General features: G+C 63.5%; 2 protein-coding genes across 4 annotated transcripts; one reads left to right on the top strand and one right to left on the bottom strand.

The window, feature by feature from the left end:
- Positions 1–97: 97 nt before the first annotated feature.
- Positions 98–8,119, top strand: SIGIRR (single Ig and TIR domain containing). Of its 3 annotated transcripts, none has more exons than XM_061160187.1 (10): positions 98–240; positions 4,123–4,285; positions 5,048–5,246; positions 5,749–5,882; positions 5,981–6,121; positions 6,480–6,623; positions 6,799–6,901; positions 6,966–7,116; positions 7,303–7,492; positions 7,784–8,119. In XM_061160187.1, the coding sequence occupies exons 2-10, from the start codon at positions 4,279–4,281 to the stop codon at positions 7,945–7,947; spliced, it is 1,233 nt and encodes a 410-aa protein (XP_061016170.1). In that variant the 5' UTR covers positions 98–240; positions 4,123–4,278; the 3' UTR covers positions 7,948–8,119. The 3 variants fall into 3 exon arrangements, with proteins under 3 accessions (XP_061016170.1, XP_061016180.1, XP_061016159.1); XM_061160197.1 differs by having other exon boundaries at positions 125–240; positions 4,123–4,281; XM_061160176.1 differs by lacking the exon at positions 98–240 and adding an exon at positions 2,295–2,492.
- Positions 8,120–9,206: 1,087 nt separating this feature from the next.
- PKP3 (plakophilin 3) lies at positions 9,207–16,260 on the bottom strand. The gene is made up of 13 exons (XM_061160163.1): positions 15,922–16,260; positions 13,923–13,999; positions 13,164–13,789; positions 12,956–13,079; positions 12,251–12,455; positions 11,731–11,905; positions 11,133–11,250; positions 10,893–11,060; positions 10,628–10,813; positions 10,265–10,418; positions 9,851–10,043; positions 9,680–9,767; positions 9,207–9,507 (listed from the first exon to the last, which is right to left on the bottom strand). Exons 1-13 carry the CDS (start codon positions 16,151–16,153, stop codon positions 9,472–9,474), a joined length of 2,382 nt encoding a protein of 793 aa, XP_061016146.1. The 5' UTR covers positions 16,154–16,260; the 3' UTR covers positions 9,207–9,471.
- Positions 16,261–22,868: the final 6,608 nt, after the last annotated feature.

The raw sequence follows: 22,868 nt of genomic DNA, 5'->3' as shown, positions 1-22,868 counted from the left end.
TTGGTTGGGCCGGTTTGGCCTCTGCTTCCAGGCCAGGCGGCCGCGGCTCCACAGGGCTGAGCGCAGGACATTTTTGAGCACCAACCAGCCTGCGGGCGCAAAGCGAGACACGGGTCCGCCCTCGCCCCGGCCGCTGGGCGGGGCCGCACCTGCCACCGTCGCTGGGGCTGTCGCCGCGCACCTGGCCCAGGTGAGCCGCTCCGCCCTCGCGGCCCCGCGAGCCTCGAGTCTGGGCCGCAGGTGAGTGGAGATCGCTGCTCCTGTCGGCGGAAGTGCGTGGCGGTTTTCGGCTCCCAGGAACCAGGACCGAGCCTGGAGCCTGGGGGAGCCGAGGCGCCTCTTCGACCGCGGAGCCTCTGGGCTGTGACGGGTGCGGTTCCGCAGGAACCGACTCGGGGCCGGGCCCGCTGCGCCCGTGGCCGGAGCTTACCTCAGTCCTGGCCCCTAGGGCTTGCGGGGGCGAGGGCAGCTTTCCCCGCCCCGCCCGCGGCCCTTGGCCAGAAAAGGGAAAAGGAGCGCCACGGCGAGCGGGGCCCGCCTCCGCCCTAGAGTGGAGCCCAGGCCTGAGGCCTCCCAGGGAGCCGCCGGCCGGGAAGCCTGCTGGCGCCGCCGCGCACCTGTCTCCGGGCGGAGCTACCTCCCGCCGCGCGGCCCCGCGAGCCCGCCCTCCGCGCCCTCCAACCGCACGCGCCCCGCCTCGCCCCTCTCGCCGCAGCCGGAGGGCAGGGTACTGAGGCCGGCCCACCCTCCGGAAGGCGGGGAGTGCGGTGTGGGGGCGCGGGGTGCAGCAGGGGCCTCTCGGCTGGCTAGGCCGCAGCCCTTTGGGCGGGTTCTTTCCTTCGGGAGAGACGTCCGGGGAGGAAGCACGCGCCAGGCGCAGAGGGCCGCCTGTCTCAGATGACGGGGTCGCTCAGACCCTCTGGGTGCCAAGCAGCCGGGCAGACGGCAGAGCGTGGAGTCGGGGAGCGGGCGCGGGCCGGGCCTCCGGGCGGACGTGGAGCCCGGGGGAGGCGGAGCGCCCGCGCGAGGCCGGGCTTTCTAGGAACGGCGGGGCGCGCGGCCGAGCGCGGTGGGCGGTGCAGGGGGCGGGCTCCGGCTCCGCGGGCTGTTCTCTGGAGCGCCTGTGGCGCGGCGGGGGTTTCTTTTCCCTCTGGGGAAGGGGCCTAGGGGACGCGGCGGGGACGCCGGCCGTGAGCGGAGGCGGCGGGCCGCCCAGTCGCGGGTGTGAGGCGGTGACGCCGGAGGGCTTGTGGGGCGGCAGGCAACCTGACAGGAGCTCTGGGAGGCAGCAAGTCTGGTGGGGACACCGGGGACTACCTAGCTCTTTGCCTCCGCCTGGGTGCTTCTGGGCAGGTCGCTGACCGCCGGCGGCCATTAACCTGTCCATCAGGTGCTTATGTTGCTCACTCAGCCTCAGGGCCCACCGGGACACCCTGGAGGAGCTGCGGCTCAATGGGGAAGGCGCGCAGGCAGGGTCTATGGGACCTGAGCCCAAGATGCACCATCATCCAAAGGCCCTGAGGGCCACGGGGTGGGGGTGTTTGAGCAGGGCGCCTTGGAAAAGGTCAGATTAAGGATGTAGGATGAGAATGCTCCAGGGGAAGGCCCTGCCCCATCGCTGAGAGCAGGGACCGGGCCACAAAGGACCCTGCCTGATTTCCATGAGCAGGGCCATCAGCCACCAGTGCTGGGCCGAGAGTGCCAGGTCAGTCTAGGGTGAGGGTGCAGAGGAATCTGTGGTGACCTCAGGCTGCCCCCGACCTGGGCTCAGATCTGGGAGCCTCACTGAGGCCTCCTGACTGCTTCCTTATGTAGAAAAGGGGGCTAAGGTAAACGTGATAACCCAAGCCCCTTGTAACTGCTCACCGTTTGGGGGCTACACCTTGGAGGTGGCCAGGGCGGGGGCTGGAGAGCCCTCCTCAAGGTTCCATCATTGGCGAGGTCTGAGATGCTCGCTGGGGTGAGATGCTCGCCCTCTCCAGGTGCCGGGACCACAGGGCCATGCTGCCCAGCTCCTCGTTGGTGTGCGGGACAGCCCTGATTGGGGGGTCTGCTGGCCAGGACCCCCACATATCACCATGGGCCCTGGCCTTCTAGACCTAGCCTGAGAAGGGAAGGCTGGGGCCACAGTGGACTGGGGCGGGCCCCAGAGGAAGGAGCCGCTTGACTCAGAGTTACAGGAAGACTGGGGCAGGCGGGGCTGGCGGGGAGAACCACCAACTGCCCGCCAGCCCGCCGGGGAGGAGGGGAGCCTGGGTGGGGTTTAGGTTTAGGAGAGGATGTGACTGCAAAGCCAGGAAGCTACGGGGAAACTTCTGATTAAAACACACAAACAAGAGCCAGGTCCCGCAGTGCTTGGCGATGCATCCGGGGCCGCTGTGCCGCTTTAGACTGGGCTGGGGGCCCAGCTGAGCAAAGCGATTGCATCCCAGCTCGCGTCAATGACCTCAGTGACAGGCATCCCCTCCTCAGGAGGAAAGAGCTGGAACCAGGTGACTTCATGCCTTTCCTGCTTAGTGTGAGCCTGCGTCGCTGTCCTCAGATGCCTTTCCCCGCCTGAGGCCTGCCCTCAAAATCAGGCCTGTGAGGGGAGGCCTGCAGAGCATGCAGCTTGTGTGTGCACGTGTGTGCCTGGGGCAAGTGTGCCTGTGAGAGGGTGAGGGGTGATGGGAGGCCGAGGGTGGGTGTGAGGAGCGGTGTGTGTGGTGTGGGGTGTACACAGGTGCTCTTGGTGGTGTGCCCTGGGGAACTTTGCAAGTGTGTGCTGTGTGCCAGGTATGCGGACCACCATAGTGTCAGAGGTGTGGGGAGTCTGTGCATGTGCAGGGGGTGGGTGTACCACACAGAGAGTGTGCAGAGGAGAGGGAGGGTTGTAGGGGGGTTACTGGGCATGGTGTGCAGGGGGATACCTGTCACCTGGCCATGTGGTTTGGCCTTAACTTCCAGGAGCCTCCTAGGTTGACTTTCCAGGGGTCAGAGGTGTGTGAGCGTGTGGAGGCCAAGGGGCCACGGCTGGCGTTGCCCTGGACCTGCTGGTCTGGGTCGGGGGTGCGAGCTGCCCAGGCCCCCACAGTTCTTCTGCTTCAGGGACCTCCCCGGCCGGCCTCCACTCCAGATGGCTCCTGGCAGGACCCTCTGCCCCCGCCTGCTGGGAGGGAACCTGTGCTTCACCTGTTTGTGAGGAAGTCCCAGCCCAGCCAAGGCAGGGGCTCCAGCTGACCCTGGGTCCACGTTGGGTGCCCCCCCGTGCAAAAGGAGTTGGGGGAACTCATCCCCACAAAGCCTCACAGGCCCGCGAGCGGGGAGGGGCCTGAAGGAGCCGAGGCCCCAGTGCGTCCACTCACAGGGAGGAGGGAGAGGACTGGGTGCTCAGTGAGAACCTGCCTGGCACCAGGGAGCAGGTACCTGAGGCCCGGGAGCCAGGAGGCTGTCCTCAAAGGCTCTGAAGCTCGGGCTTCACTGCCCTGCCTCGCAGCCCAGGTCACTGAGAGCTTTTTGTGTCAAGAGGTGTGTGTGTGTAGCTGCTGCCTGTCTGGCGGGCAGAGGTCCCACCCTGCGTGGGAGAGAAAGGTCACCTGTGGGTCGGTGGGGGTTTCCCTCGCAGAACCGATGGACAATGTGGACGAAAGTCTGTGGTCTGAAGATGACAAATGGGTGGGGGCGCCCACACAGGACCTGGAAGGAAGGCTGCCCCCGAGACCAGCCTGAGCCCCGCGTCCCCTCCTGCCTTGACACCTTGGCCTTGAGTGTTTTGTTCTTGTGTGCATGCTGCATCCAGGCTGGGAGTGAGGCCGAGTCAGGCCGCCAGGCACTCACAACCCCCAGCCCCTTGGAGCCTCAGTACAGGCTGAGTACGGCCGTACACAGCCCCTGTCTGTATGGGGCGGCCTTGTCCCAGAGGACCTGGGAACCAGGCCAGCTCCTGGGCTCAGGAAGGGTGCCAGAGGTGCTGCCCATCCTGGGCCGTTGGGTGTCCCTGGGGCAGACGAAGTTCAGTCCAGGCCATGCCCGGTGCTCTGCAGCTTCCGCAAGACAGCTGGGGCAGAGGCAGTGCTTCCGAGGCCAGAGTTACACGTTAACTCATCCTGTTCTTGTTTAACTTGCTCCTGGGGATGGCGGCAGCCTCTGACCCGTCCTGGTGCCCTGACTGACCGGCCACAAGGACAGAGAGTGAATCTTGCTCAGCCCTTGGGGAATCAGTCTGCTCGACCAAGGAGCCCCGTGGCGCTGGAGGTGGCACCAGTGTCCAGCCTGCCTCGAGGAGGCCCCAGCCAGACCATGGCAGGTAGACGGTCAGAGAGGGGTGGGCATGGGCTCCACTCCACCTCCTGCCCCAGGCTGGCTCCACGCTGCAGTGTGGTTAAAATGGGCCCTCCTCCTCTCCTGCTCGTGGGGGGGTCGGTAAAGCCCAGGGATACTGGGAGTGGGCACCGATGGGGGGCTATTGGGGATTGGGTGGGTAGATGTGGGCTACTGGGAGACCTCACTGCCAAGATGATGGCTTTCTTCTTTGACGGCCGGCTTGGGTGGACAAGGAAGTTCAGGTCTAAGGGAGGTGAGAATGCTTGCCCGTGGCTATGCGTAGAGGGTCCTGGAACCCCAACTTTCTACCAGTCTCCCAAGTCACCACTGTCCAGCTGAGGGGTCAGGGCCTCAACGTCACAGAGTGGGCCACGGGTGCACACAGAAAATGTGTGCTGGCTCCAGTCCTGGGCACATAGGCAGCTGGGTGGGTCCTGCTGGGCTGGGGTGGGGGTGGGGTCACCTCAGCCATGACTCTGGCCACTGCCTTCCACACTGAAATCCTCTCTGAGGACAGGGCAGCCACATCCAGGGCAGGCAGAACACGTAAGAACCAGCTGCTGTTGGGAGGAGACGTGCCAAGGGCCAGGCCCTGTCCCCCAGGACTTGTGGATGGACATGGTGTGGTTACCGAGCAGCATGTGCCGCTGGCCTCCGTGGTTTTTTCCTGGCCCACCGACCATCTGTGCACAGTGGGAGGCTGGCATCACAGGCACAGGTAACCCATTGGGTCCTCTTTCTGCAGGAGCCTGCGACAAGGCCCCTGACTTCCTGTCCCCGTCTGGAAACCAGGTCCTGGGGCCTGCCCTGGGCAGCATGGTCACACTGAATTGCACAGCCTTGGTGGTCTCGGGACCCCACTGCCCCCTGCCCTCAGTACAGTGGCTGAAAGATGGGCTGCTGCTGAGCAATGGAAGCATCTATGACCTCCATGAGGACGCCTGGTAAGAGAAGAGGTGTCCAGGGTCAGGGGACATGCTGGATATACCCACAGCCAGTGGCCTCTCTGACCTGCACTCTGGTCTGTAATCACCTGGACATGGGCTGGGGAGCGACTGGCCAGACATGACAGGGACAGAGTGACACTCTGGATGCACACTAAGTCAGTGACTACAGGGACAGATGGCCCCTCTAGACACTCACCTTGTAGACCACCCAGGGCCATGGGTGCCAGCAGAGTGCTACGGCCTGAATTTGCTCATTGACTGCTGGGCCAAGCCTGGGATCTGAGTAACTCCAGGACCCGGACCCAGGATCAGGGTGACTGTCCCAAAAGAGATCCATATCCTCTTCATGTTCTGGCTGTTTCTCTTAGCTTACAGTCTAAGGACTGCCAGGAAGCCCAAATCTGCAACCTCTTTGGGTGAGTCCCAGTCAGCTGGGGCTCCGGGGCATCCAGTGATGCTCTTGGGCCCCAGGTGAGGGGGCAGGGCCTGGTCTCCCCAGGGTCAAGGCCAACTGGTCAGAGGTGCTTGTGTCCAGTGTCCTGGGAATCAACCTGACCGGAGCTGAGGACTTCGGGACCTTCACCTGCTCCATCCAGAACATCAGCTCCTCTTCCTTCACTCTTTGGAGAGCTGGTGAGGGGGTGCACTGGGGTACAAGGTAGAAGGGAGCCCTGGGGAGACTTTAGGCTCGGAGGGTGCTGGGGTGGCTCAGACAGCGGCTCTGTCCCCAGGCCTGGCTGGACATGTGGCCGCGGTGCTGGCCTCACTCCTGGTCCTGTTGGCCCTGCTCCTGGTGGCGCTGCTGTACGTGAAGTGTCGGCTCAATGTGCTGCTCTGGTACCAAGACAAGTATGGGGAGGTGGAGATGAACGGTGCGTGGGGCCCGGACGTGGGGGAAGGGGGCCTCCCTCGGCTCAGCTCTGCAGGTGGGGGTGAGGAGGCATCTGTCCCTGGAGGGCTCTGGCGAGTGCTCAGTACAGGAAGAGGGGTGTCCCTGTGCAGCCCAGGACGGCACGGGGCGGGCAGAAGGGGGTCACGGTACCCTGGTTCCAGGCCTCCACCTGGAATCCTGTGCTGAGGACGAATCCAGGCGGTGCTTGAGCCGGGATCTGCTGAGTCTCCTCTGGGGGGCTTGCCTGGCTTTCCTGGCACCGGGGGGAGTTTAGGGGACCCTGAAGGTGGCTGGTGCAGGCCGGGAAAGCGGCCGCGCTGACCCGCCGCTGTCCGCAGACGGGAAGCTCTACGACGCCTACATCTCCTACAGCGACAGCCCTGAGGACCGGAAGTTCGTGAACTTCATCCTGAAGCCGCAGCTGGAGCGGCATCGTGGCTACAAACTCTTTCTGGACGACCGCGACCTCCTGCCGCGTGCGGGTACCGGCGCCCCGCCCCTTTCCACTTGGGCCCCGCCCCCGCTGGGTCACAGATCCCGCCTTCCAAGGCCCCGCCCCTCCCATGGCCCCGCCCCGTCGCGTCCTCCGCCCCTCCCAGGGCCCCGCCCCTCCAGGGCCCAGTCTGTGCTGCCCCCGCTGATGCCCGGGTCCCGCAGAGCCGTCGGCAGACCTCCTGGTGAACCTGAGCCGCTGCCGGCGACTTGTGGTGGTGTTGTCGGATGCCTTCCTGGGCCGGGCCTGGTGCAGTCACAGCTTCCGGTGGGTCCCGCGCTGGGCTGGGTGGGCCTCAGCCGCGCCTGCTCTGACAGTGCCGCCCTCGCAGGGAGGGCCTGTGCCGGCTGCTGGAGCTCACGCGCAGACCCATCTTCATCACCTTCGAGGGCCAGCGGCGCGACCCCGCGCACCCTGCGCTGCGCTTGCTGCGCCAGCACCGCCACCTGGTGACCCTGCTGCTCTGGAAGCCCGGCTCTGTGGTGCGGAGGGGCAGGGGGGCACGGGGTGCTGTGGTCGGGACTCCGTGAGTGGAGGCTCCGTGGTCAGCTGCCCAGAGGAGTGGGCTTTTTGGGGCCGAGGAGGCCAGGGTCTTTATATGTTGGCACCACTCCTCCAAACCCCATTCACGTGTTCACACACCGTTAACTGCTCCACCTTGCCTCCAGACGCCTTCCTCCGATTTTTGGAAAGAGCTACGGTTGGCGCTGCCACGGAAGGTGCAGTACAGATCGATGGAGGGAGACCCCCAGACCCGGCTGCAGGACGACAAGGACCCCATGCTGATTGTGCGAGGTCGGCTCCCAGAGGGTCGGACCTTGGACCCTGAGCTGGACCCCGACCCCGAGGGGGACCTGGGTATGTCCACCAGCCCCACCCCTGACCCCAAGAAGCTCAGCCTGAGTTGGAGGGAGGCTGCATAAGGTGATGGAGCCCCCAAAGGGGCCCAGGTGGTGGGGACCATGCCCTGCAGCCATGGATGGCTTTAACTTCCAGCACCTCCCATTGCCTCTTTCCATAGAGGTGGTTGGGCCCAGGGCCTGCCTGGGAATCACAAGTGCCACCATGCAGCAGGGGCAGCAGGGAGTGACCTGGCAGAAGGCAGGCAGTGTGCAGCCCAGCCTCAGGCCTGGCGGTGCCCCTCCCCAGGTGTACGAGGGCCTGTCTTTGGGGAGCCGCCAGCTCTACCACATGCAAGTGCGGTCTCGCTTGGAGAGGGCCGAGGCAGTGAAGTGGATGTGTCAGACCTTGGCTCCCGAAACTACAGTGCCCGCACGGACTTCTACTGCCTGGTATCTGAGGACGACGTGTAGCCTTGCCCCCTGGAGCAGTAGGGTTGCCAAGGGCGCTGGGGGGCAGGGCCGGGTGTTTTTAATCCCACACAGCAGGACCTGTCTACTTGTAGTCCTGGGACCTCAGGGAAAGAGAGTGGCCCCAGCCCCAGCTGTCCGCCTCGTGCCAGAAATAAAGAACTTTTGAATCCCACCCGAGTCTTGGCCTCTCCCGTGGGGCAGGAAGTGGGTGTGCAGTGTCCTGGGTGGAAGGCCCCTCACTTCCATCCTGGGTCCTCCAGGGCCCTGGTTGTTGTTCAGCTGCTCAGTCGTGTCTAAATCTCCGACCCCATGGACTGCAGCATGCCAGCCTCCCCTGTCAGAGCTTGCTCAAATTCATGTCCATCATGGTAATGCCATCCAACCATCTCATCCTTTGTCACCCCTTCTCCTGCCCTCAATCTTTCCCAGCATCAGGGTCTTTTCTAATGAGTTGGCTGTTTGCATCATGTGGCCAGAGTGTTGGAGCTCCAGCATCTAGGGCCCTGGACCCTGCCCTTGTCTCACCTCATGGCCACCTGGTCGGCACACCTGGCCGCCCACTCAAACGCTGCCTCTCCCTCCCGAGCCAGCTCAGGCACCCCTCTCAGTGCCTTCCTCAGGTCTCCCTGCTACAGGTCGTGACTGTTTGCAGTCCCACTATGAGCCGGACGGCCCCTGGGGGGCAGGCCCCTTACAGACTGCAGCTGCTGAGCTTTGCGGAAAAGTCTGTTGTAAAATATCTGTGGGAGCATCACGACCAAATGGCCTGACTTGGTGGGATGGGGAGGAGTCCCAGAGCTCCTGGACCCCAAGCCTCAGACAGTATGAGTGAAGCTGTCAGGGCACCCCCAGGGCAGGGCAGGGTAGAGAAATGTTGGGGTGCAGATGCCACCTGAGCACAACCTAGCAGGGTGGCACTAAAGTCAGCAGCGGGCACACTGCCCCCAAAGAGGTCATTCCTCTGCACATGTGTCTCATTCAGCTCGGGGCCGCCTCTGCTGTCCACCTCAGCGCCTCCGCCCTCCGCCGGCTCTCCTGCTGTTGGGACGCTCCCTCCCCCCATCCTGTGTCCCCTGACCAGAGAGGTCTGTGCATGGGCCCTGGGGGAAGTGTCCTCAGGGGCAAGCACAGCCATGCTTGGGGACACTGTTGCGTCCTTGGACCTGACCCCAGACCTGACCAGCCAAGGAAGCACGAAGGGCTGTGTTCACGGCCACCTTTATTCCCACTGTTGGCCACAGTCAGCACTACCTCTGCCAGTGTGACCTGGCCACCACCCCACGCATCAGAGCAGCCTCAAGCCCTGCCCCCCCATGCCCCGCAGAAGCCAATTCCCCAGCTGCAAACCCTTGTCCCCTCCCCCGTGGCCCAGGCCTTCACGTTGCATGTGGACAGGGCTCCAGCGAGAGGCCCCTGGGCCATCCTCAACCTTCTCCTCCAGGCCGGCTGGTGAGCAGCCCTGAGCTGAGCCCTTCCCTAGGAGGCTGGGTCACATCGCATTCTCCTTCTCCAGGAAGGCTTCGCCTATGGTCCCAGGAAGTCCTCCTTCCGGTAGCCCTTCTGCAGTGGAGAGGGGACCCAGAGTCAGGGCTGTGCTGCCCCGCGTCCAGCGTGCTGGCAGCAGGCCCCTGGTCATCCAGGCCTCCTGTGCCACATGGCTTCCCTGTCCCTGCCGTCCCGCCTCCACGCCCCACACTTGCAGCCATGCCTGCCCTGGGCCACAGGAACATACCGCTCGGAAGTCTCGGTGGAGCTTGTTGTACTGCCACAGGTTGGCCAAGAGGCTGGAGGCCGCCCGGGAGGACTTCTCACTGTCAGGGCTGGGGGGTGGGGGACAGGGGTCAGCAGGGTGACAGGCAGGGCCAGCCGGGGGGTAGGGTGGGTGCGGGGTTTGGGCCCTGACCTGTCCCGCTTTTTCTTGATGAAGACTAGCTTGCGGAGTCCGTCGAAGTAGAGCAGATCCCGGGCAGCCACAGGACTGGCCACCACCAGGTTGTTGAGGACAGCTATGATGTTTATCAGCACGTCGGCTGGAGGAGACTTCTCACCCACGCTGCCGGGCAGCTTCTCGATCAGGTGACTCACCAGCTTGGTGGCTGCCAGGAGGTCAGGGAGGTGGGTTCTCCACCGCCCCCCTCCCCCGCCACCACCTTGGCGCCTGCCGTCCCCTGCTGCCCCCAGGGAGCTGGCGTGCCTGCCTGTCCACTGACCCCAGCCTCCCAGAAGCTGGCCCCAGGGCGGCAGTAAAGGCAGAGTCCAGGCGTGCGCCCAGTCCGCAGCGGAGGCGGAACCCAGGCTGCAGGACGGCCGGACTCACACATCTCATCCTTGTTCCTGGCGTTGCGGGACAGGTTTCGGATGAGGCCTGTCAGTGAGCGCAGCTGGTGGTGGTCAGCAGTCCGAACTCGATCCAGCAGCGGGTTCAGTATGCGCTCCTGCTCCAGAGCCAGCCGGCTCAGCACCCCCGCCCACTGCCAGCAGAAGGGGGGCGGTGAGCGAGGTGCTTGGTGCCCTGTGCCGCCTGCGGGTCAGGCCCTGCCAGCCCAGACCTCCCGGCGCCTCCCTCAAGTCTGGCGCAGAACCCAGGTCCTCAGGAGCCGAGGCCTGAGCCATCTGGGGCGCTGACCTCACGCTCCTGCTGCCGCTCAGCGGCCCCTGCCTTCCCGGCCTGCCGCCTCACCCTGCGGTCCCCCGCGGTGATGTTCTGCAGCGCCCCGGCCGCCGCCTCGGTCGTGTGCCGGTTGAGCTCGCAGCGCTGCAGCAGCCGGTTGTAGAGCCCCACGATCTGGGGGCTCCACAACCACTCCAGGCCCTTGGGGTCCTTAGACACCTCAGCAAAGGTGAGCGCGTCGGCCGTGAGCGGCAGCTGGGCAGGAGGGCACGGAGGGTCAGCTGAGGTCACCCAGGACCCCTGCTTCTGCCCACCCACCCCAGTCTGGTCCCACCTCTCGGAGCCGCCGGCTCTGTGGCGTGAAGCAGCCCACCGCCTCGCCCGGGGGTACCCCCGTGTCCTGGCGGCCCCGGCCCTCCAGCCTCTGGAGGGCCGAGGGCGGCATCTCGTCGTACAGGCGGTAGGACAGGTTCCTCAGCACGCACACGGCGTTCTCCACGCTCTGCGGACAGAGGGGACCGCGGTCAGGGCAGGCTGGTGCCCCTGGGGCCCTGGGGCCCGGGCCGACCCTCACCTTGTCCTCACACTTGCCCACGTCCAGGGCGTGGTTGATATAGGTGACCAGGGCGTCCACCAGCCCGTGGCACTCACGCATCTTCTGGCGAGTGGCCTGGGAGGCGGAGCTGAGGTTCCTGCGGATGGAGGCAGATGAGAGGCCCGCACAGGGACCCCAGGCAGAGCCACCCCAAGGGAATCCCCCAACAGAGCCCGTCCCACAGCAAGCTGAAACCAAGGCTGAGCCCTGGGCACCGGTTCCCTGCCCGACCCTCCCTGGGCCCACCCCCAGCACCTCCTGCTCCTGGTCCCTGTGGGACAGTCGCTCCCACGCTTTTGCACGCCTACCCTCATCCACTCCTCAAATTGTCCGGGGTGGGGGCGGGTGAGAAATGTCAGATCAAGTCCCTGATTTAAAGAAATCTGAGCCTGCAGCCCCCAGTCTGTTGACATCTGGCTGGGGGGGAACACCTGGTGGCCACTCCGCTGTGGGTCAGCACCTCTGCCTTGCTGGGTCTGTCCGCTTCCCCCGGTGCCCCCGCCCCCCCCCCCCCCCCCCAGCCCAGAGGCTCCACCTTGACCCTGGGACCTCAGGTCCCCACGGCCACCCAGCGCACCTGAGGAAGCCGGTGGCGTTGTAGAATATCTCGGCTTCAGAGGCGTTCTGCTGGATGAGGGGCGGCCCGCCCGCCCCCGATAGGGGGCTCAGCACCAGATCTGTGAGCTGCTCCAGTGTGTCCCGGGCCAGGCGGTCCTTCAGGTGGTCACTGGAGGACAGGTTCCACAGGATCCCTGTGGCGGGTAGGCCGCGGCTGTGGTCAGGGACCACCTCTGGGGACCTCAGAGGCCTCTGGCCCCTCTGTCTTTCTCAGGTGGTAGGGAGGAGGTTCCTGAGCTCTCCCTGCAGCGCACTGCCAGCCTCACCCACCAGCCCTCGTGGGGACAGCCTGGGTGTGACCCAGAGGGTCACAGGGCTGCAGCAGGGCAGAGAGGACGACCCTTGGGGATGTGGGCCCTGGGGCGGAGGCTGGTTCCAAAGAGACATGCCCAGGTGGGGGCCGAGGGAAGAGGGGCAGGAGGTGCGGGAGTCGGGTGGGAGAGGGGCGGGGTAGCAGGCGGGGTAGTGGCCTGGTCCACCTGTGACGTTCTTGCGGAGCTCGTCGTCCTGCTCCCGCAGCGCCCGCAGCAGCTCGAAGATGCCGTTCTCCTCCACCAGGGCCAGCTTGTTGTCCGCGTTGTCGTAGACGAGGTTGCGCATGGCGCCTGTGGCGTGGCGCTGCACTTCCTGGTTGGCGTGGTTGAAGAGCTTCACCAGCCTGGGCACAGCCTGCAGGCTGCGGGCCTGTGGGCACAGGCATGTGGGTGTTAACAAGCGTGCACACGATGGATGGGTGTGTGCAAATGTATGCAGATGTGCACAAAGGTGTCCAGATGTAGGCAGGTGTATATATTAATAGATGTGTATGTACCTATGCAAATGTGTACAGAGGTGTGCAGATGTGCTCAAAGGTGTGCAGGTGTGTGCAGAGGTGGCAGGTATAGGCAGGTGTATATACTGATAGATTTGTGCATACATATGCAGGTGTGCACAGAGGTGTGCAGGTGTAGGCAGGTGTGAACACTGATAAATTTGTGTATACGTATTCAGGTGTGCACAGAGGTGTATGGGTGAGCACATGTATTCGGACATGTGTAAGTCCATCGCTCCCACCCTTCCTCTGCTGGAGATGCTCTGGGTAGGCCCAGGTCTGCCCAGTCAGTTTGGGGGTCAGCGAGGGTGGTCAGGGACCAGAGGACAGTGACTGAAGGGGGTCCATGGGTGTGGTCGGCAGGGACAGTCACCTGCTTCTTGGCAGCTGCATCGCTGTAGCACTTGTGCTGAATGTAGGCGGCTCCCAGCACCTGCAGGTTGGGATCTGAGGCCATGAGGTACTTGACTGCTGAGGGCAGGTCGATGTCATCAAATCTGCAGAGACAAGAGACGAGTTAGGCTGACCCGAGGATGGCCTGGGGTGGTGGCAGAAGCTCCCCGCAACCTGTCCAAGCTCACCCGCTGCTGAGCCTCTGCAGAGTGCGGTGGCCGCCGTAGCTGTCCAGCCCGCGCATGTCTGGCAGGTGGCCCGAGTCGCCAAGGCTGAGGCTGCGCACAGAGGGAGCCCGGGCCACGGGCTCCAGGACGCCCCCAGGCCCGCCCCCAGCCCCGCCACGGCTGCGGTGGCTGCTCTGGAACCGCTGCAGGGTCCGCATGGCGGGGGCACGGATGGTCCGGCTGGGTGGTCCCTCGGTAGCCTCTGGCCAGTCCAGGCCCCCAGCCCGGCTAGAGCTAGAGCTGGCCTGGCGCTCGTAGGCAAAGGCCCTGTAGGAGGACGTGGCCGCCGGCTCCAGCTGCTCGGACACCACGCTGTATCTGTCATCTGGGCCCCCGGCCCCCAGCCTCAGCGAGCGCAGGGACAAGGTGTCATAATCTGCCCGGCTGCCCGCCCCCCCACGCTCGTGGAAGGACACAGGCCGGGCGGGCACCGGTGCGGCAGGCAGGGCACCCCGGTACCCTGCAGCCCCAAAGGCACCACCCCCGTTGTGGACGGAGCTCAGCCTCCGACTGGAGCTCAGGTCCATGGCTGAGCGGGAAGACCAGGAGGCAGGGCTGTAGGTGGGCTTGGCGATGGGCCGGAAGATCTGTGGGGCGGGGAGGGGAGGGGAGGGCAGTGAAGGGGCGCGGGGGCTCAGTGGGCCCCTCTTCCGGACTGCGGAGCCCAGCCCCCCTCGGAACCTCCCTCTCAGGGCTCTGGGCTAGAAGGGTGTCACTCACCGAGGTTTCCCCGCTCAGGCCCTGGGAGCGAGAGCTGAAGCCGGCCTGCAAGGTGTGGCACTGAGCCCGGGACGCACCTGCAGAAGGGGCAGGGGCAGCACAGCCCGCTGGGCCGACGGCAGGCGCTGGCCTCCTGCTTCCCCTCCGCCCTGAGGCTGGCGGGGCAGCCGGGCGCCTCGTCACCCCTCCAACAGCCCCCCGCCCCCCGCCAGGGGGGACAGACGCGCTCACCCTGCTGACCTCCTGGAGGCCTGGGGCCTGGGGCGGCCCCCTCGTCAGCTCCCTGGTACCTGCCAGGGCACGGTGCCTGGCCCCACGCCCAGTAGCCTCACTGACCCCTGTGGGCCTGGCCTGCGCTGTTGGCTGCACGACGGTGATGCTACAATGCTTGGGGACACGCTGTGTCCCGGGGCCGGTCCCCTCACCCACCAGGCAGGGCCATCCCCACCCCCAGGCACACAGGCGCCAGCCAGACTGCATGGTGAGTGGACAGGGCGGGTGGGCGGAACGCGGTGGGTGGATGAACAGACTGGCGCGTGAGCGGGTATCTAGGCCGGGAGAATGGAGGGATGCTGAAGGGACAACTAAACGGACATGTGGATGAACAGGCATGCGGCAAGAGCTGAGAACACCCTGAGAGGAGCAGGGCAAAGGTCACACCAGGCAGCCCCGTGGGGGCCTGGCCGGGGTGGCTTCACTTGCCAGGCAGGGTCTTTGGATGGGGAGGGGATTCCTGAGTCCCACCTGCCCAAGGCCAGGGTAGAGAGACTGGGCAGAAGGGATTCAGGGCAGGGGTGAAGAGGAGGGGGCCCCCTCTCAGCCTCTGTCTCAGCTAGGTCTGGGGGAACTCCCCGAACTGGCAGACCCGCCCTGGTTAATGAGGCTTCTGGGCAGGGGCTATTAACCCTTTGATGCCAGGGAGGCTCAGCCTGGGGGGACACACCCCCAGCCTGGGGACCTTACCCCCACCCCAAAATTATAATTCTCTTCCCCCTAATTGCCAGGGTAGCTGGGGTGGTAATTAACCCCTCGCTGCTCCCTCCTCTACCCCATGACCCTTGGGCATCCAGCTGGGCCACCAGCAAGGCTGACAGGCCCAGGGCGGGGAGGAACCCAGCGGCCCCAACGCTGGTTGACCCGCTTCTCCCGACCAGCACTGGCGGCCAGTACCGGGAAGGGCCCTCTGAGCATCTGTGACCGGGGCTTGACCCTGATATCCCACAGGCTCTTCTTCCCGCCTGACTTTGGTGCCTGCTGCTGCGGCCTGGCAAGGAGGGGATGACATTTCCAGAAGTGCCCTGAGCTCGCTGCAACACTCATGCACATGCATGCCTGGTGGAGCCAGGTCTCTGCACGCAGGGGGCTGCCTGGCCCCAAGGGCGTTCCCTGCGGGCTGTTCTCAGCAGGAGTATCTAGGTCACTCTGGCAGGCCCGCCCCCTGCCGCGCAATCCCGCAGGGAGACCCTGGCCCTGACAAGCGGGCTCTCCTCCAGGAGCCCCGGACCTCGCCCCTCACCATCCTGTCTGCTCGTTCCCAGTGGGCCGAGGGGTGAACGCCAGAGTCTGGGCGTCTGTGTCTCCGGGGGACTGACGTGTATGTCCGCGTGTCTCTGAGACTGCGTGTGAGCCCGTGGGATGTGGGACGTGTGCGTGTCCTGGCTTTGCTGACCAAGATGGGCCCGGCCAGCCGGCCAGCCATGTGCCCATGGCTTCTCCCATGTCTGGCTGGGGCAGGGGGCTCAGGGCACAGGGGGCAGGTGGGGCCCACCCTGGCTCACGGTGAGGACCCTGGGGTCCCTGCTGGGAGGTAGAGGCCCCACCCATGGCGTCTCCCACGCCTGGCGGGGCGGGGCAGGGCGGTGACTCAAGGCGGCCCAGGTGAGTCAGGGAGCTGAACCCAGAGTCGCCCCACCGCGGCCTCCGGCCCTGGCACCACCACGCCCCTGGGGCCACCCCCACCTGCCGCCCTCCGGTGCCCACCCAGCCGGTGTCCACCTACCTCTGGCTGCCTCGGCTGCCCCATCGGGCTCGGCCAGCCCATTGTGCCGTGGCTGCTGGCCCAGCTGCAGCAGGCGCGCGCGGACCTGCTCCTGGACGCGGGCCGCCCTCAGTCGCTCCGCCTCCGGCCCCTCGGCGCCCCGGCGGTCCAGCTGCAGATCCGAGGGCAGCGCCAGGGAGCACACGCCCGCCTCGGGCTGCAGGGCGGAGAGCAGGAAGTTACCGTCCTGCATGGCGGCGGGCACGGGGCGGTCGGCCTGGCCTGGGCCCCGTCGCCACCTCAAGCCCGAGCTGTCTCCGCCGTCTCTTCCCGCGCGGCCCTGTCCCTGAAGTCCCCTCCCCGCTGGCCTCGCCCAGGGCTTGCTCAGAGACCGACGCCGCCCAGCCCTGAGCTCAGCGAGGGGCGGGGACACCTGGGCCAGGTGGGAGGGCGGGGCCGCTCAAGGTGGAATTTGGGCGGAAGAACAGGCCCTGCGCATTCCCCTTCCTTCCGCCCATCCCTGGACGGGGCAGAAGGGGTCTGGGCCTTTGTTCTCCACCTGTAAAGGCCACAGCTGGTCCTTGGGGCCTACTGTCCCGAAAACTGGGAAAGGGCCCAGGGCCCTCCCTGCCCTGGGAACGGGATGCTCTGGGAAACTCCGAGCACCAGGCGGCCAACCTGAGGCTGGTGCGAGGCCTAGCAGGGGTCGGGTGCCAAGGGACTGAGTTGAGGATTGCAGGCGTGGGGTGGAGCTTCAGGGTGAAGAGGGCTCTGTGGGGTCCGGGTCCGGATGCTTGGTGCCCAAGAGACCCCAGAAGCAGGAGGCTAGATGGGCCCACCCCAGGCTCATGACTCTCCAGATATCCATCCCGTAGACCCCGGAAATCACCCCCGGCCCTGTCCTCTGCAGAGGCCTCCCAAGGGCTGGCTAGGCCCTCTCTGGTCCCCTCCCAGGCTCCTGCCCCCCAGGCTGTGGGGGTGGGAGGCCGTTCCTAACACGTGAGTCAGGGCTCAGCTCAGTGGGGGCAGGTGGGGCTGCCCCGGGGGGTCGACTCAGAGGGGCCCTCCTGCCCCGGCTGGGGATGCAGGGAGGAACCGGCAGTCCAGGCCAGCAGGGACCGGGAGGGTTGGAGCTGCACGGACGGGGGCGGCCCAGGAGTCAGAGCAGGAGCGAGATCCCAGCAGACTGGGGGTTGGAGCGCCCCCACCAGCCAGACTCGCCTGCTCCATGGCCTCCTGGGGAGGCTTGGCTGGGATCCGGGACAGGCCCCTGGTGGGCTGAGTGGGGCGAGGGCCGAGCCCAGGAGGGCTGGGGAGCAGGGGCCCAGCGGCCTCATGTTCTTCCTGGGCTCCCCTCGCAGAGTCACCATGGGCCCACCCTCACCGGCCTTCCTTCCCGTGAGAGACCCTTACCCTGGGCCCTGGATCCCTGCAGGAAGGGGACATGGTCCCAGGTGGGAATGGTGGCTGGGGGCAGTGTCCTGGGGGTGAGGTAGGGTCGGGTCAGAAGGCAGCCCTAGGGGTGAGGTCAGTGCTGGGGAGGAGACTGGGGAGGGAGTCAGAGGTCAGTGTGGGGGGTGAGAAGGGTCAAGGAGGGTCCCTGGAAAGGTCCAGGTGATGCCTGGGGTGGAGCCGCTGGGCAAGGGGGATGCACAGGGTGGGTGACCTACCCTGCCGGCGGTCTGGAGACTGCTGGCCCCGGGGTTCACCCCAGAGACGGCTGCTGCGGGCTGAGGAGTCCTGGGCTGCATCCCGGGCCCAGCACTGCTGCTGGGGCCTCGCTGTGGGCCAGGACTGCGGGGGCACCAGGAGGGCGGGGTGGGAACGTCTGCACGCCCAGCCAGCTCATCAGACCGGTTGCTTCCCTGGGAGTCGCGTTTTGTGTGGAAAAATCCCGGGAGACAAGTTCATGTGGTGCTGAGTGTGCCTGGAGGAAGTCGCCTGGCACGGGCCTGGGGCCCGCCCTGCACTCGTCCACCTGCGGCCCAGCCCACCTGGCCGCACGCCTGGGGAAGCCGGCCTCTGGGGCAGATTGCAGGTTGGGGGTCAGGCAGACACCCCCAGGGCCCAGTCTTCTAAGCCTGCAGGGTCCCCAGGGCCAGTTCCGTAGACTCGCCCCTCCTCTTCGCAGGGAGGGCTGCAGGTGGCCCCAGGCTGTGCTGAACGCCCTCCCACCACCCACCTTGGATCTCTGCCCTTTGTGACTCCCTGTCCAGGGGAAGCCTGGGGACCCAAGGGAGTGTCCTCTAACCGCTGCAGGGCCTGAGGGGCCGGCTGTGCCTTGAACCTGTCCCCACCTCAAGCTCAGAGCCCAGTCCCACCCCTGGAACCAGCCTTCTGCTCCTGAGAGTCCCCCTCTCCCTGGCGTGCATGGGGGAGACAGCATAAGGACATCGGTGCCGACTTCATGGGGGGCTTCTTGGAGGAGGGCATCCCTAGCGGGCGGGATGGCGGGGGAAGATTAGAAAACCTGGAAATAATGTGTTGGTGCTCTATCAAGTCTGAGATCCCAGGACCTGAAGGCCTGGAAGGGTGAGGGGTGCTCTTACTCGGGAGGTGGGTGGTGGGGGAGCCTGGACTCTGCCTTGGGGGGTGTGAAGGAAGGGCTGTGAGGGCCCAAGGGGCAGGCAAGCATTTACAGGTAAGGACTGCCTGGGCTGAGAGGTCGGGTTGGGGCATCTACCGGTGGAGGGGACCCCAGGCGGTTGTTACGAAAGTCTCTGGGGGAGGGGTTGGGGATGAGCAGGGGGCGGGGCCAGAGTAGGGGCGGGGTGGAAGGAGGACCCTTTGCTGGCTTTGGTGACCTGAGCTGCGCTCACTGCGAAGGGGGAAGGGGCTGCCGGGTGTGTGCAGGCAGAGCTGGAGTAGGTACAGAGGGCCCGGCACCCCACTCGGTCGAGAGCCTGGAGGAGGGCGGAAATGGGGAGAAATGGTGCCGACGCAGGCAGCAAAATCATATTAACAAGACTCAGGAGCGCGCTGGAGCGCGGAAAAGTTTAGATCGCGCGGGCGGTACAGCCTGCCGGCGCGGGGATGGGACCTGGCGAGGCGCTCACCGGCGCGGGCGCAGCGCAAGGCGAGGGCGGTGGGCGGGCGCGGGGAAACGCCCGTCTTGCTGCTCGCGCTCCGGCCAGCGCGTCCTGGCGCTTCCTGTCGGGGATCTAGCGCCCAGTCTCGAGAACCTTCCAGCGTCTGACGGCTGGGTTCCCGCCAAGTCCAGCTTCGGGCCCGCCTCCTCCACAACGCCTACCTGGACTCATACCCGGCGCAGCGCTTGTCCCTCTGGGGCGGGCACGCTCCGCGCCCCCTGGCGGGAAGGTCGCCGAGGGCTGCGGGACCCACCCCCACCCCACCGCCTCTTCTCAGCCTCCGGTCTGCCGCCTGGTTCTGAGCCCTTCCCAGGTGTGTGACAGAGCGGGCCACATGCAGTGACGCTGGTCTGGACGGCGGGGCAGCCGAGCTCCTCTGGGCCCCAAAGAAGACCCAGAAGGGAACCGGGGGCCGGAGCTCATGGGTGGGGGACGAGTGCGGGGCATCCTTTGGGTGCTCTAGCGGGGGAGGAGGCGAGGCGGTAGCTGGTGCCCGGTGGCCTGGACCCGGAGGAGGCCCCCAGTGGCAGGGAGGGTGGAGGGAAGTCTGTCAACTCCGGTGCTTCTTCTGGCAGAAGGCCCGCGCCGGGCCCCACAGAGACGCCGGGCACCGCCCACAGGTGCCAGTTTCCCGAGAGTGGTCGGCGCTTTGCTCACAGTCTGCCCTTTGTCCTCACAGGAGCCCCAGCAGGCCGAGCTGTGACCACTCCATTTTACGGCCCGGGAAACAGGCTCCACAGGCTAAATAGGTTTCCAAGAGTTACAGAGCTAGTCAGGGTGTGTGGAAAGGTCGCTGAGCAACAGCAGGCTGGGCTGGCCAGCGGGTGGGGTCTCAGTAGAACCCCCATAGTCCCCTCGCTAGGGCTGGGCCACCTTCTCCACGGGGATTGAGCCAGGGTTTGTTTGCCTTCTCTTGGTGTTCAGCTTCAGCCTTGTCCTGAAAGGGGTTCCTGCCCCCTGGGCCACCCTGGCAGCTCTTCGCTCTCGCCTTCTGGATGGGGGCCGGGGCGCCCCGGTCTGCTGTTGCCTTTCTGCTTGAACATCAGGGCTGGGTTACCCGTCAGCCTCCAACTCCCTCTCCTGCAGGACCTGCACGCTGGGGGTCAGTCAGAGCTGGTCCAGCCCAGGGGAGGAGGCTGCGCTCCTGCCTGCTGCCCACAGGGGTCTGCACCTCCAAGGCCTATGACTTCCTGTGCACACGTGTGGCCAATTTTTTGTTTTAAACTTTCAACAGTGCGCTGTGTTTCTTTCCTTCAGGAATGTTTTCTTCCGCTGTGTCACTGGGGTGTCTTTTCTCTTTCATTTCCATTGTCTCCTCCTGGTCTCTTCCAGCTGTCCTTTCCCGTTTCCTTTTCTGTGCATCCCTCAAAGTGTCTTCTGTTCCTGACTGGGTTTTAACAGTAGCTGTTCCTATTCTTTGAAACTCCTAAAGTGGCTTTTGTCACTGTAACGATTTTGTTTTTCTCATTTATTTTTTTCCCCATGCGGTGTCAGATAGTTTTAATTTTCTTTGTTTTTGTCATTCATTTTTTTAAAGGAGACTTTCTTTTTTGGAGCAAGTTTTATGTTCACAGCAAGACTGACAGGAAGGCACAGAGAATTCCCACATACCCGTGCCCCCCCCAGGCACAGCTCCCGCCAGTTATTGCATCAGCTGTCACACTTGTTGCAATAGATGAACCTGCACTGAGAAGTCATCATCACCTGGAGCCCCTAGCTTACATCAGGGTTCATCTTGATGTTTTACACACTAGGCGTTTGGACAAGTTCATGGTGCCGTGCGCCCGTCATTCCAGTCCCATGCAGAGTATGGCCACCCTGAGCATCCTCTGTACCGCCTGTTCATCTCTCCCTGCCCCTCCCCCAGCCTCTGGCAACCACCGATCTTTATATTTTCTTTGTAGTTTTAAGTTTTCCAGAATGTCACAGGTTGGAAGGTCACAGTATGTGGCCTTTTCTCATTTGCTTCTCTCAGTTATACGCGTTTAAGTTTCCTTCATGTCTCATTGTGGACTGACAGCTCATTTCTTTTTAGATGACTAATATTCCATTGTCCAATGTACCACAGTTTCTTCATCTATTCACCTATTAAAGGACATCTTGGTTGTTTCCAGGTTTGGGCAATTATGAATAAAGCTGCTGTAAACATCATTTGCAGGCTTTTGTGTGGACATGTTTTCAGCTCCTTTGGGTAAATACCAAGGGGCGTGATGGCTGATCGCATGGTGAGAGTGTGCAGTTTTGTAAGAAGCCGCCCAGCTGTCTCCCCAGCGGCTGCACTGTTTGCACCCCACCCGTGCTGGACGTGAGCTCCTGCCGCACTTGGCGTCCTTGCTGCACTTGGGTCTGGATTTTGGCCATTCCGATAGGTGCACAGTGATATCTCATTGTTTTATAATGTGCATTTCTCTAATGACATAGGATGTGGAGTTTCTTTTCCTGTGCTCAGATGCCATTTGTAGATCTTCTCTGCTGAGGGGTCTGTTAAGGTTGTCTGCTCATGTTTCAGTTGGGTCTCTCATTTTCTTGTTGGGTTTTAAGAGTTCTTTCTATATTTTTGAATAACAATCCTTTGTCAGATACATTTTTTCAAATATCTTTTTCCTAGTCTGTGATTTATCTTCTCATTCTTTTGACGTCTTTTGCAGAATGGAAGTTTTTCATTCTAATGAAGTTCTGTGTGTCAATTGAAACTGAAAAGTGAGAGTCACTCAGTCATGTCTGACTCTTTGCGAGCACATGGACTGTAGCCTACCAGGCTCCTCTGTCCATGAATTCTCCAGGCCAGAATACTGGAGTAGGTAGCCGTTCCCTTCTCCAGGGGAATCTTCCCAACCCAGGGATCAAACCCAGATCTCCTGCATTGCAGGCAGATTCTTTACCATCTGAGCCATCAGGGAAGCGCTTCTTTGTTTTATTTTTGGCTGGCCTGGGTCTTCACTGCACAGGCTTTTCTGTAGCTGCCGGGTGCAGGCTTCTTATTGGGTGCCTTCTCTTGCTGTGGAGCACGGCCTCTAGGGTGTGCCAGCTTCAGTAGTTGTGCCTCCTAGGCTCCAGAGCACAGGCTGAATAATTGTGGCACACGGGCTTAGTTGCTATATGGCATGTGGGATCTTCCCAGATCAGGGATCAAACTCCAGGTGGATTCTTTGCCACTGAGCCACCAGGGAAGTCCTCAGTTATTTCTTTTATGGGTCAGCCTTTCGTGTTGTATCTACAACACCATCACCACACCCAAGGTCATCTAGGTTTTCTCCTGCACTATCTTCTAGAAATTTCATAGTTTTGTGTTTTACATTTAGGTCTGTGAGTCATCTGGTGTTAATTTTCATTGTCCAGTTGTCCCAGCACCATTTGTTGAAAAGACCACCTTTGCTCCATTGTATTGCCTTTGCTTCTTTGTCAAAGATCAGTTGACTGAATTTGCATGCGTGCTAAGTTGCTTCTGTCTTGTCCAATTCTTTGTGACAAGAATACTGCAGTGGGTGACCATGCCCTCCTCTGGGGGAATCTTCCTACCCAGGGATCAGACCCGCGTCTCTTATGTTTCCTGCATTGGCACGCGGGTTCTTTACCAGTGGTGTCACCTGGGAAGCCCTGACTGCTTTTATGTGGGTCTGTTTCCGAGTGCTCTCTTCTGTCCCGCTGACCTGTCTAATCTTTTGCCAGTGCTACACTGTCTTGATTGCTGTGCTTTACAGGAGGGCTTGAAGTTGGATGCTGTCAGCCCTCCCAGTTTACTCTTCTCCTTGGATATTATGCTGGTTGTTCTGTGTCTTTTACCTCTCCAGGAAAGAATCAGTTAGTTGATTGGTGGGATGTTTTTTTTTAAAATAATTGGAGGAGAAACTGTGTTTATCTGACTCTGGTAACAGAGCA

Source organism: Dama dama, chromosome 2, assembly GCF_033118175.1.
Source record: "Dama dama isolate Ldn47 chromosome 2, ASM3311817v1, whole genome shotgun sequence".
In the NCBI taxonomy this organism is placed as follows: domain Eukaryota; kingdom Metazoa; phylum Chordata; class Mammalia; order Artiodactyla; family Cervidae; genus Dama; species Dama dama.
This window is presented reverse-complemented; position numbering and strand designations above follow the sequence as displayed.